This window comes from Coloeus monedula (assembly GCF_965178545.1).
Source record: "Coloeus monedula genome assembly, chromosome: 2".
Lineage (NCBI taxonomy): Eukaryota > Metazoa > Chordata > Aves > Passeriformes > Corvidae > Coloeus > Coloeus monedula.
The window spans coordinates 27,081,929-27,094,965 of NC_138782.1; the positions used below are offsets into that span (position 1 = coordinate 27,081,929).

The following is a 13,037-nucleotide window of genomic DNA, read 5'->3' on the forward strand; positions in this document are numbered from 1 at the left end:
GTGCTGCTCCTGGCCAGCCCACGCCGGAGAAGGCACGCTGGCCCCGGCACTGCCGCTGCCCCGGCCGCGCCCCGCAGCGCGTTCCGTCCCCTCCGCGCTCCCCGCAGCCCCGCGCCCGCCGCGCCCGGGGGCAGCGGCCGCAGCTCTCGCGGGAGCCACGGCCCGAGGCGCTGGGCGCTGCCCGCCCGCCGGCGGGAGCTGCGCGGCCGGCCCGCCCGCAGGGGAAGCGGCGGCTGCCAGGGCGGGCGGAGTCGGAAGCACGACAGCACGGGGCGCTGGGGCGGCGCTGGCGGCGGGGGCGGGAGCAGCTCGGCACTCGCTGCCGTGCTGGGGTCGCGGCGCAGGGACGGAGCCGGGCAGCGCCGGCCCCGCAGCAGCACCAGAAGCAGCAGCAGCGGCAGGAGGAGGAGGAGGAGCAGTCGCCGGAGCCGCCTCCCGCTGCCGAGCGCGGGGAGCCGCTGGAGCCGCTGCCCCGGGCGGCTTGCGAGCGCCGGGCTGCGGCGCCGCCGCTGCCTGCCGCCGCTGCGCGGGTGAATGAACCTGTCCCGGCCGACCACGACGGCGGCTTCGCCTCGGGCTCCGGCACCAGCCTCCCCCCGTACAAGATGGACGGTTTCGCCGGGAGTTTGGGTGAGTGGCGGCGGGACGGGACGGGGCGAGGTGCGGGCAGCCCGTGGTGCGGCGGGGCCCGGGGCGCGCACCTGCGGCCGGCGGGGATGCCGGACCCGCGGGCTGCGACTGCCCGGGGCCGGCCGGGCCGGTGCGTGCGAATACCGCCCGCGGCGGGAGGGGAAGGGATGCCAGCGCGAAATCTGGTCAGCTTCAAACCATCTGTTGCGAGAGCTCCGGCTGCACTTGCCTTCTTTGTTCTTCTCTCTCCGTGGGTTTGCGCTTCCCCCAGCTAGTTGCTTGGCTTTGGGCTGATGGCTCGGCTTAGGTTGTTACGGTTTTTTTTAAATGTTATTTTGTTTTATGTCTCTCCCTTTTGCTCCGGGGCGGGAGGGACGCCGTCGGTCCGGGCGCAGCGGGCCCGGTGTCGCAGCGAGAGCCCCGGAGCGCCCCGGGAGCCGCGGGCAGCTCTACCCTGTCCCGGCTCGGGGCGGCTCCAAGGGGATCGCAGCACCCCTGGAAACTTGGGGGCGCTGGCGGCATCCGTGGGAATGTTAACGGGGCAGTCGGCGCCTTCCCGGTGTCCGAGCATCCGTCCGTGCGCCCGAGGAGCCCTCCTGCCTGCCTGGGCGGCAGGTTCCTCTGCCGGGAGCCGTGGCGTGATCGAAAATATTTACTGCTTGCTCATGTAATGTTGCCAGAAAACTGATAGGCTGCGCTCCCTTCAGTTTTGTGAAGGCTGCGGCAAATTCTCATCAGTTTCTTGAAGCAAAAATACTTCACCAGCCCAGTTTTTTACTTGTTTGGGGGACAGATTGCATGTAATACTAAGTTGTCCTGATTACAAGTGTGAACTGAAAATGTATCCAAATGTAAGAGTTGTAAACCATGTAAGTTTCTAGTTCTGCACATTATAAGACCATTGGCTTTGCAGTGCTGCCTACCTGCTGCTCTCATCGTATTTGGTGCCGCTGCATCTGTTGCAGGCATTTCGTGATCAAACTCACTCCATCTTTTGTAGAATAATAAATCTGTGCCTTTTAAAAATAAGATTAATAATTTTTACATCGCTCCCATAAAATCTGTAGTAACAGTGTATAGTTCTCAATTTTCTGGAAAAATTGACTCATTTAAATACTTCTGAGTGTGATCCTAACCTTTCAAGTTTTTGAAATGTCAACTCCAGCATTTTGGGCATCTGTCCAAACCAAACTGGTACACCATAATTAACAGTATGCTTTGGTAGTTTGGCTTTTTGCCAGATATACTGTCCTTGCTCAAGTAACTGCCATGGCCATTTTAGATCTGGCGATCAGAAAGCGACACATGGAGGAATTGCACGGGTTCTGTTCCCTGTTTTCCGAGGGAAGATTGTGCCTGTGGGTGACATATGCAAATGTGGCATGGTTAATATTTATGAACCTCTTAACTCAGCAGAGGAACGAATCACCATATCAAAGCACACAGATACTGCTTTTAACTCATGCAGTATTGGCCCTGTGAGGTCGATATTTAGAAATAACTGTTTTCTGTTGGAAGTAGGAAAAACTCAATTATGAAATAATAAAGCTTTTCTTTCTCGCGTAGAGTTTGCTCGCTGCGCAGTGGCACGGGACCATCAGGTGGCCCAGCACCTTGTGCTGGAGCCGTGATGGGCTCACTGGGGCATCCTATGTGTCTTATTAAGGGGGGCTCCATCTGGACCTTTAATTTGTTTCACTGTTTGTTCAGGAAGGCACTGTGATTTTATTAGAATTTAATGAGGATTAAGCTCAGCTCAACCTTTTAAAGTGCGTATTATGATAGTCACTGCTATTTGGTCTTTGATTTTGCTTTTGTGGCAAGCCCTGGTGCTCAGAGGTTTTCTGGACTTGGGCTGAGGAGAGGGCATTCCCAGAATCTCTAGCTTTGAAGTGTGGAACTTTACGTGACTTTTTTGTTTCCAGGTTTGAATCATGCTGCTTAGTCCTCTTCTGTATTTATAATCACTTGTTGGCTGTTCTAGCTGCTAATGAGCACATAGTGTTCACAAAGATGTGTGAATTGTTCTGAGACTTTTTTTTTTTTAAACATCTCTAATTAAAATCTAATGGCTTGAATTTAATTAGCTGTCTGCTAAATGTCTTTTAGGAAGGCCATAAATTAATGTAATTTAGAATGAAATGTAAAAATTAATTAAAATTATTGTTGGCAAAACTGTGCTATCTATGTATGTGCATGCTCAACCAGTCAAGCAAGCTTATTAGAGAGCGAGTTGTCCTTTTAATGCCTCTTGTCATTATCTGGAAGGCGAAATGTTATTACAGATTGTGCCCTCTAGCACGGGCAGAAATACCTTCTTGCATGTCTCTTGCGGTTGAAAATACTTTACGCAGCTGTTTTCTTTTGGCTTCCACATTGAAATTTTTATGAGAATAAACAGATGAAAGAAAGCATTTTATATGTAATTTAGAATATTGTTTTGGTTGTTGGCTTAGTAAGTGCTTATGTAGCACTCTACTTAAGAGTATACAATTACTGTATACAGTAAAAAAAATCTATATGTTATGAGTTAACTTGCACAGTTAAAATAGGTATTGATTATTTTGATAAAGCACTGAGTTACTTCCCGTTTGCTGTGACTTCAATACCTTTAGAATATCCCAGTGGTAATTGAATCCCATTTATTGTCTCAAGTAGGACAGTCGTATCTTACATTTGGCATTTCCAACATGACGGTTGTCAGAGGGCTCAATGGATTCTGGCCATCTGCTTTTCCCGATGCATCCCTCGAAGTCAAAGAATGTGCTTCTGAATGGGAACAAGAAGTCTGTGAACTTGGACTGGGTGCCTGGGCTCTTGCCTTGTGCCCTGGCTGAGACAGGAGCACAGCATGGGCGTCTGGCTCTGACGCTGCCAAGTTCCCTTGCCTCTCAGGGTCCTCATCAAAACAGCCTGAAGATATGCATCAGGGCAGAGAAAGCACTGCTGATTCTGCCAAAAGAGTCAAGCAGAGAGTTCTAGCAAAAGGAAAAAAAAAGGCAAAGAAACAAAAAAGCCCATGTGGGAAATAGTGCAGCTAAGTCTGTCAGGAAACATTATCCTGCCTCGTCCCTCGCTCCTGTCTGTTCTGCACTGCTGCCCTGTGTCTCTTCCACTCTCACACCGGTGCCTGCGGGCCCGGGGTGAGCTGGTTCAGACATGCTCATCAGAGAGCCGGCTGCAGGACTGCAGAAGACTGACAGTTTTGCCAACAGTAATTTTGATTTTTAGGTATCATCACGGATTATATTACTTTACTGCCTTGCTGCTTGCCCCTGCTGTTTTGGTGGGTTTCTGCCTAAATTTGTTAGCGAGTAGGAGAGGCATGACAGGTGGTGGGAGGGAAGCAGTGGGAGCAGGGGGTAGGTGGAACCAGGTGGCGCTGTGCGTAGCTGTCAGCTCTTCGGGTGACTCTGCTGTGTCGTGTCTAAGCTGGGGGATCTGCTAGGTTTAGACTTAGGAAGAGCCAGCCCTGACAGGCTGCCTGGGGCTGGTCAGGTGTGCTCTTGGTGGATAGTTTTCCATTGCTTTTAGCATCTGCATCGTTCTCCCTTCTGAGAAAGCTTCTGCTAGTTGAGCTCTGTAACAATAACTCATGGTAAACAAAGATATGGAAACATTAGTCAGATTATATTTTAAAAATTGCTACAGCCTTTTCCAAGTTTGTCACCAGTGTATGATAACAACATGGAGGAAAGCATTTCAAAAGGACTCTCTGTTATTGAGGTCTGTGGCAGAATAGTAACTCATAAAAAAATGGAGAAGTCTCAACTTCTCATTTCAAACTGTGGTTTCTGTGCAGCTGTGCAGGATGCCCTGAAGGTTAGAAGGAGTCTTTACTGAAGGATTCTCTATGGTTGAAGATATTTTCACAGAGGAGTTAAAATCACTCTTGTCTTGAAGTCTCAGGCAAGCAGAATAATTTAGGATTTTTTTTAAAAGATTGTTTGAGCCGTTGCATTTTGTTTTCAGAGAAATAGAAAGTAAAGGAGAGCTGGGATTACGAAGTGGAGACCAATGCTTTGCTCTGCTGATGTTGTTACTGGATGAAGAACTGGAGACATAATAAAAGAAGTTATTTTTTTATCATTTTGTGTAGTATCTACATTTTGTTCTGTCACTGTGTATGTATTGCTATTAACTGTGGTTTATATGCTAACTGCTTACCGGAGGGGTGACGTGGAGGTAAGTTCTTACCATTTTCCCCCACTTCTTGCCTTTATTGTGCAGAAGCTGTCTGTGTCAGGTAGGTTCTGAGGCAGCGTTATGAATGTGTGCTGCTTCTCAGCCCTTGAAGAGCCAGCAGTGTTTGTTGAACCTGTGGCTGTGCTAAAACCTAGTAAGGCTTCTCCAAAGCTCCTGGTGCGTGGGGGCAGAGCTGCTACAGGGCTCAGGCAGAGAGGATCTTGTGGTCACTGGTGCTGTGAGCCTGGAAAGCGTGTGTGCATCATGATTCATCTCTGGCTGGGCTTACTACCGAGAAAAATGAGTGTGTGGGGTATTTGTCATTTATTTGGGCTAGAATATTAGGTTTTATCGTTGCCCGTCTAGACTGCAGAAGTGGCCGTGGTGCTGCAATGCAATTGCTCATAGCAACAGCGAGCTCAGCCTAATTCACAGGGCTCTGCTCGTGGGATTGCTCTGTGCTATTGTCACTGTGCTGGTCTTCTTAAAAATAAAAACTTTGGCAGGACATCATTCTCCCCTGCCTGAAAAGGATGGCCTTGGCTGGTGCCAGGGGAGAGTAAACTCCAGCAGCAAGGAGGGAACAGGCTGTTTGCTTTAGAAACTTGGTGGTGGCGGCTCACCTTTTGCTGAAGAGATCTTTAGTTCATGTGCAGTGAGAAGGAACCCTTTGCTCTCTAGCCAGCTGAAAAGCAAAGGATTTTGTATTTAAAAAAACAGTCCTATTTTTTGCACAGAGCAATTGGCGATATTTGCCTTCCTTGTTAGTAACACTCACTTTTACAAACAGCAACAAAAAAGAAACAGTATCTCAAACACAGTAGTCTATTAGAACTCCTCTCCTAGAACTTCTCTTTCATTTTGAAAGGCTTTTCGTGCTTGGGATCCTAACAATAATTTCTGGCCTTACAATGTGTTTTTCTTACTCTCCAACTGAATACTTCTGATATGGCAGTAGAGTTATCTGACAGGATTGTCTCTTGCCTGAAGAACCTACTCTGAAAGGATTTTTCCTTCTATGCTTTATATCATAAAGTATGTAAGAGGGAAAAATTGGTCAAGAACAGTGTTCCTAGAAATTCTCTGAAGCAGCATTTTGTTTTGTAAGCAGCGTTGTTATTAATCATATTGTTAGTAAGTACAGGGTGATCTGCATGTCACTCCTTGCTCTTCAGAGTTGCTTCCCTTCCTGGTGTGGTTTGTATAAATTACTGAGGTTTATTTTTCCCTTCCCTCTTTAGGTTCTTGCTAAACCTAATCCTTAATGAATGTGATTGTAAGGCCAAGAATGTTGTTGCTGTTTTACCCACACATAATGTAATGGGAAGGGTGTTAGAGGATAATTAATTTTATAGCACATGGCATGTATGATGACAGTGCAATACTCAACACCAGCAGAGTGACTGCTCTTGCTGGTGTTGAATGTTTCTAGTAGGGACGTTCTTCTGTTTAGGGGATTAAAATCACATCATAAACAACTTTTCATAAGCTTCACTGACTTCCTTTTCAAGGAATCTTCCTGCAGATACTTAGGAGCTCAGGTGGAAGGACTGCTCACCTCGCTTTTCCTCTCTGTAAACAAGTGAGCATCAGCAGTTTAAAGAGGAATTACTTGCCTCTTTTTCTACATCTGTTTGTTTAAATTGATGCAGAATTCTAGTTTTCTGGACTTTTCTTTCATTGAATGCTGAAGGATGGATAACTGGACACCACATGGTGATGTGCAGTTTTTTCTGAGAGTTTGAGTGCTCTTTAGGCAGTACACATGTGAGCATTCAGATTGCAAAAGCTTGTGTCCATGGAGCAGCTTGGAGTCTGAGCTGATTGTTCAAAGAAAGTAGATGGGTGGTGCTCATGGAAGGGTGGGATGTGGAAAGCAGCACCATAATCATTTAAAGACTGAGTTTATTGCTAAATCTTGGAACATACAAAAATTTTTTTCTCTTCTCATTTTGCCTTTTGCTTTTCTTCCTCCTTCCTGCTCCCCTTCTTATTTTTATTTAACTTTTTTTTTTTTTGCTCTATGATATAAGCATTCACACTACAAACCATCAGTGAGTGCTACAATATTCTTAAGCTTTCTGCCCTAAGACTTTTTACTGGGTTGAATAAACTAGGGTTTTCTTAATTAGTTTTTTGATTGTTTTGCCTCTCAGTGGGTTGCCTCTTTTGCTCATCCTTAGCAGTTTCAGCCTAACTTGTTTACTAAATATAGCTTTGTCTTGTTGTTTAACTGCTGGTTTCTCAACCTCGTTCCTGACTCTAATGGCTGCACTGCTCTACTCTGCATGACAGTGCTGTTCATTGGGAAGGACAACTGTCTTTTAGCAATTGCATGGAGAATCCAGTTTCTTTCTTTGGTTGGTGGTGTACACTGGCTTTCTGCCCCATCTGGTGATGTGGATTGCATGCTTTTGTAGCTTTTTAAGGAAGATATTTTTGAGTGCAAATCTCTCTGATTGTAGAAGTAGGCTTACTTTTTGTATTTAAATACCTCTTCTTAACTTTCTGGAACTTCTTGTTCTTGTGAGTGACTCTTATGCATAATAGAAATGCAGAGTGAGGGGCCAAGAGAGGGAGCAACAGCTAGGCACTGTAAATGGGTATGATATCTGTTGGATATGATATATTTTGTACAATTACATGGAATTTCCAATGTTGCATTAAATTGAAGAAAAATACTCACTGCTGTCTGTCACCTGGTTCTCTCGTTTCACTGAAGCTCTACTTGTAGCTGTAAATGCAGTGCTTCAGCCTGGAGTTGGTTCCCATTTCTCTGGCCAGTTTCTCTGGACTTAGAAAATACAGCAGGGGAAGGCTGAAACCAAGACTGGTTTATGTTTGATTGTATTTTGGATTTGTGTAAACAGTTTTAATGCATCAAGCTAAATTGGCAGGCTTTCATAATCCTCTGGGAAAACTGGGAGTTTGAAACCCAGCGGATAAATGAAAAAAAAATGGTTCTAAGCCCCAGATTTGGCTCCCTAAAGGGATGCTGTAAATTAGTTAGATCTAGAAATATGATTTAGTTAAAGTAAATGAAAATAGGTTTTCGTGGGAGCCTTATAATTTTAAAGACAAAGACTTGGATTTCTTTATTCTGAGTTGAGACACAAAAGCGAGAAAATGGCTGTTGACAAGAAATTTATGTTTGCTGTCCAAACAAAGAGGTAATGATTTCACCACTTTTTATAGTTTTTAATGAAATGATGACATAAGGGTACTAGAAATTGTTTTAAAATGCTTAAATTCAGTCAGTGCCTGAGGTAAGCAAGCCTGCACATGCATAACTAGTTTAACAGTCCCAAACATACATAAGATGAATGGTAGAACTTTTTGTTTCCTTACAGTTTACTATATTTTTTTTTTCTCTTTTGAGAACAAAAGAAAAATGTTGCTTTTACATCAGAGTTCTGATGAGCTTTGTGCTCATCACTGTAGAAAAGAACAGCAGTAGGGTGGGCTTGAGTTTGCTTCCTTCCCCCTTATTCTTGGTCACAAGCAGACCATGCCATTTTCTTAAGGCGTTTCCTGCTGTGTGCATTGTATGGATCTTTCCTTCATTAGAACTCAAGATTTGCATTGGCAAGCTCTGTTAAAACATGGCAGAGTAGAGCTCAGTTTTACAAGTTCAGTTTTTGAGGAAGGATGCCACCTCCCCAGAGTAACTTTTTTTGTGTGTTTATTACATATTTTACCGCAGCTCTGGCTTCTATAACCAATAGGCAGACTTTGGAGTGGCTTTGAAGTGTAGATGTAATCTGTCAGGTAGGGCACAACTGACCGAATTCCTTCCCAGGAGCAGTAGGTGTTGGAGACCTGGTCACGTGGAATGGAAGGAGAAGGGTCGCTGTGAAAGGTTGTCTCGCACATCTCTGGTTTGGTGGAGCTGTGGTGAACTCACTCTTGGAGCGGGAGCAGTTCTGAGGTGATTGCTGCACACATCCATCTGGGCTTCTCTGGGAGCAGAGTCCACTTCAGATGTGTGAAAGTGCATTGCAGCTGGTACAGTTTGGGAGTTGTTTGGATGCAATTTGATTGAATGGAATTTCAGAAGAGCATTTCTAAAAATGTGCTTTTCGCTATTTCCAAAGAGAGGTGTGGAAAAGAGGAACCTCCAGCAGTAGGAACCATAAATTAAACTCTTTCAGCTGAAAGATTCAGAGACATGGCAATACTTGTGCCTGCATAGTATCACTTAGCTTCTTTAAACACGAGCTCTAACAAGGAGGTAATTACAACTTTGTTTAACTATGAAATTCTGCATTGAGCTGCTCTCTCCTCCTCTCCCAGCATGTGCTGTGCAAATGCCATCAGAGAGACCTGGCAGGAAATCAGTGGTTTCTGTGGCTGTGATGCTTGCTTTCTGAATTCTACATGTATCCATTAAAGCCATGAGGCAAGAGGGACAATAACAGGCAGTACAAACTCTGTTTTTTTTAAAAATAATTTTATTTTCTTTTTTATATTCTTTCATAGGATGAGCATGAAGCAGCACTGAGTCCATTTGCATGTCTATTTTCTAAGTGTTTAATGATGGCATTTTTCCGTGAAAATTATATGACATGTTTAAGAAAAACATGTTGGCAGTGCTGATCTCCAGATCTGGGTTTTTTTGTGTATTTTCTATAATATGTGACTGTAGTATTTTCTGAAAGATGCTTGGAGGGATGAAGTGTTGGTTATAAACAAAGAGTTGGGTGATTTGAAATATTTTCAAAGGAGCTTTAAAAATATAAATTGCTTCTCTTCCTCTTATACATAGAGAAAAATGGGTATCAGATTCTTGGAAAACACTTCTTTTTTTTTTTTTTTTTTTTCCCCCTGAACACTTTATTGGGCTTGCTAGTTGTTAATTAGAAGTGATATTCCAGTATGGCACTACTCCTGTGTTGTTTGCTAGAGTAACTAATCTGAATTAGGAAGAAACAATTGGCTGGCCCCCAAGTGCTGTAGAACTTTGGGTGGTGCATTTCCAAAGTCCACCCAGCATATTAGTCAGTAATGGTATTACGAACTGATATACATTTTTGATTCAACTGGAAAATTGTCAAAGTGTGGAGATAATTCCTGTGTGAAATTAACATCACGCCGCAAGCTTTTCCATGCTAGCTGGTTTAGGTGCAAAGAAAACAGATAGAAGCTGGCAATCTTCAAATTTGTAAACTCTGAAGTTTAGAACCACCCCAGCCAAGAACTGAAAAACAATCCTACTTTATTCATGATGTGGACAAATATAGAGTAGAAGTTATTGTTTAATCACAGAATGGTTTGGCTTGGAAGGGACCTTAAAGATCATCTAGTTCTAACCCCCTGCCCTGAGCAGGGACACCTTCCATTTGACCAGGTGGCTCAAAGGCTCACCAGATGACAAATTTAATTCTGAAATAGGCTTCCATTTTTCATTTTTAGATGCCAAACCTTTCGATGTTAATAGTTGTTATTTATTTAAATTTTGGAGGAATTCAAGCTGTGGGCATCAGAATGGTGGTTGTTACCAATCTCTGATCTTAGTGTACTGCAGAATGGGTTTTTATGGGTAAAATATTTTGGTGTGCATTAGCAAATACAGAAAACATTTGTTTGGAGGAAACTGATTTTGCTTTTTCATTGGCATTATTTGTCAGTGAGCTGGTGTGGTATTGTGTGGGACTCTAACCTGGCATCCTGCTTACTGAACTGGAGATGGGAGACCAGTTTTTCGTTATATCAAGTTGTCTGAGTTTTGAAGAGATTTTTGATCATTCATTTTGTGTGTGTGTGCCAAGCTTGTGGCTCTGCTACAGGAATATTTGTATGTGCGTATAGTGTTCTGATGGTAGAGGAATATGAGGTTGGGAGAGCATTTAATTTGACTTTTAGTAGTCAAATGTTGGTGTGGTCATCCACCTCAGGAATGAAGAGTGTAAGCTGTTTACTACTGGGTTAAGGTATTTGAAGCATTGTCAGAGTGGAGATTTTACCTTGTTTCCTTCTCTGCCTATCAGGTCAGTTATTGCCTAGCTAAATAATACAGGTTTGCTTGTAGAGGTTCTTGCTAATATGCTTTTAATTATTTGCATTTACTTAATTATTATTTGCAGTAGACATTTCAATTTCCTGCTCCTATAGCTACAGCAGCTTGACCAGCCAAAGGGCTCTAACTTGGCTGCCGCTTTTTTGGCAACATTTGCTGTTTGTTTTCTACAGACCACAAAGGGATTTTTTTTCAAAGCTATAGATAAAGTGACAGGGAATTGCAGGAAAGTGAAAGAGAATTGACAAGAAAACTTGCATAGAGTATCTGCAGCTTGAGTTGTATTTGTCAGTTTGTGCAGATTTGTGTTTTGATAAGATCACTTACATCTGCCTTTCAGCCTTTAATTGAAGTTAATTTAAAACAGATAAAATTTTGAATAGTCCTTATTTGAGTTTCCAGAACTAATTGGGAAATTTCCAGACTCTGGTGTCCGTGTCTATGTGTATGTGTGTGTGTGTATATATATATATATATATATATACATATATATATATATATATATGTATATATATAGTCGTACACCCACTGACATTCCCCCACCCGCTTCCCCAGTTTTATTTAAAGGAATCAAAGTCTGGCCTTTTTCAGTCCATAACTGAACATGTCAGAGAATGCCATTACAGCTTGTACTAGAACTGGTGGTATATTACATTTTCAGCAGCATCTGCAACAGGTCTTTTTGACTTCTTCAAACACTGCACAAAATCATTACATGGTGCTCCTGTAATCTTAAAGTGTAGATGCATTCTTCAGTTGAAACGTTGTTATTATAGAATCACAGAATTGTTAAGGTTGGAAAAGAAAGCCCTCTAGGATCATTGAGTCCAGCTGTTAACTCACCACTAAACGGTGTCCCCAGGTGCCATTTGTAGGTGGTTTTTTGAATACTTCCAGGGATGTTGACTCCACCACTTCCCTGGGCAGTTGAGTCCAATGCCTGACAGCTTTTGCAGTGAAGAAACGTTTCCCAATATCAAATCCAAACCTGTCCTGATGCAATTTCCTCTGTTGTATCGCTTGTTTCCCTGGAGACTGACCCCCACCTTACATACAACATATCTGTTATGTAATACAGCCCTATCTGGACTTACTTTTGGATGTGTGATTAATGCACATTTTAGTTTCCTGTCAGTATTGCTGGATCTTGACTATCTTAGGCATTGCAGTATGTATTTTGGCTTTAAAAAACTTTAAGCTACCTTTGAAGTAGCTTTTTTTTGGTCTATTGCCATATTGCTATTTACAGAGTCTTTTGCATACAGCGTGTGAGTTAAAACTCAAAATACCTTCAAAGTCAAACTAATTAGCAGGCAGAAGAAGATAGAAATCTTTACTAGAAAGAAGTGACTTGCCTAAGATGAACAAGAAGCTGCATTTTGGCAAACAGCTCTTCTACTGTCATGTGATCTTTGGGTATGTATTTTTGGAAGAGGAATGGGTAGGGTTGATGTCATCTAAGAGTTGCCTATTGACTCTTAACTCAAGTTTTCTTCATCAGCATAATTACTCTGGGATGTTACAAACCCTTGAGTCGCAGTACTGGCTTAACAGCCTCAGGTACTGGCTCCTGCCTTTGATCTGCGTCTTTCTTTGCTGCCAAATAGGGGTGCAGGAACAACCATTTCATAATGATTCTCATCTGCCTCATCAGCCTTAATGTGTGTGTGTTAACATCCCCCCTTCTGTGTTGTGCACAGTTCATGTTGTATCCTACGTTCTCCTCCAAGATCCATGAAGAACAGCTGCTTGGTGGCCTTGAGCCTCGTGCTGCCCGTGGGCACTGTCACGCTGGGGAGCAGAGCTGGATCCCCACTGGGATTTGGGGTAACCCCTCTGGATCAAGACCCTGGAGATGGGAACCACCTCTGCTTCTCTTTGCTAATTCCGCTGGAGATATGATCCTAAGTGATGTGTAGGGAAGCTGGGTGGTGTGACAGCAGAGACTTCCATGTGGTTGCACAGAATAGGGCTAATGTTAATAATTACGTATCACGTATAGTTATGACTTTCTGTGAACAAGCAGCTTTGTAGCAGGGAAGGGAAAGGAAAATGTCTGCTCCTGGAAGAAAGGCCTCTAATTGGAGACTGCAGGAGCCACCCTGGGGAACTCCCTGTGAGATTTCACAGGGATGCTGACGAGCTGCAGCTGCTGGAGGGGTGCTCTGCAGAGCAAATGGTGTTTCTTTCTGTTGTGGTAGACTAC

At 43.9% G+C, this 13,037-nt stretch overlaps 1 protein-coding gene across 1 annotated transcript in view; it reads left to right on the forward strand.

Annotated features, from left to right (window-relative positions):
* Nucleotides 1-323: 323 nt before the first annotated feature.
* EML4 (EMAP like 4) overlaps nt 324-13,037 on the forward strand; it is a 149,167-nt gene continuing 136,453 nt past the window's right edge. Inside the window, exon 1 of the mRNA XM_082301222.1 lies at nt 324-630. Coding sequence (XP_082157348.1) covers nt 606-630 — 25 coding nt within the window. The 5' untranslated portion in view covers nt 324-605. The remainder of the gene's footprint in view (nt 631-13,037) is intronic.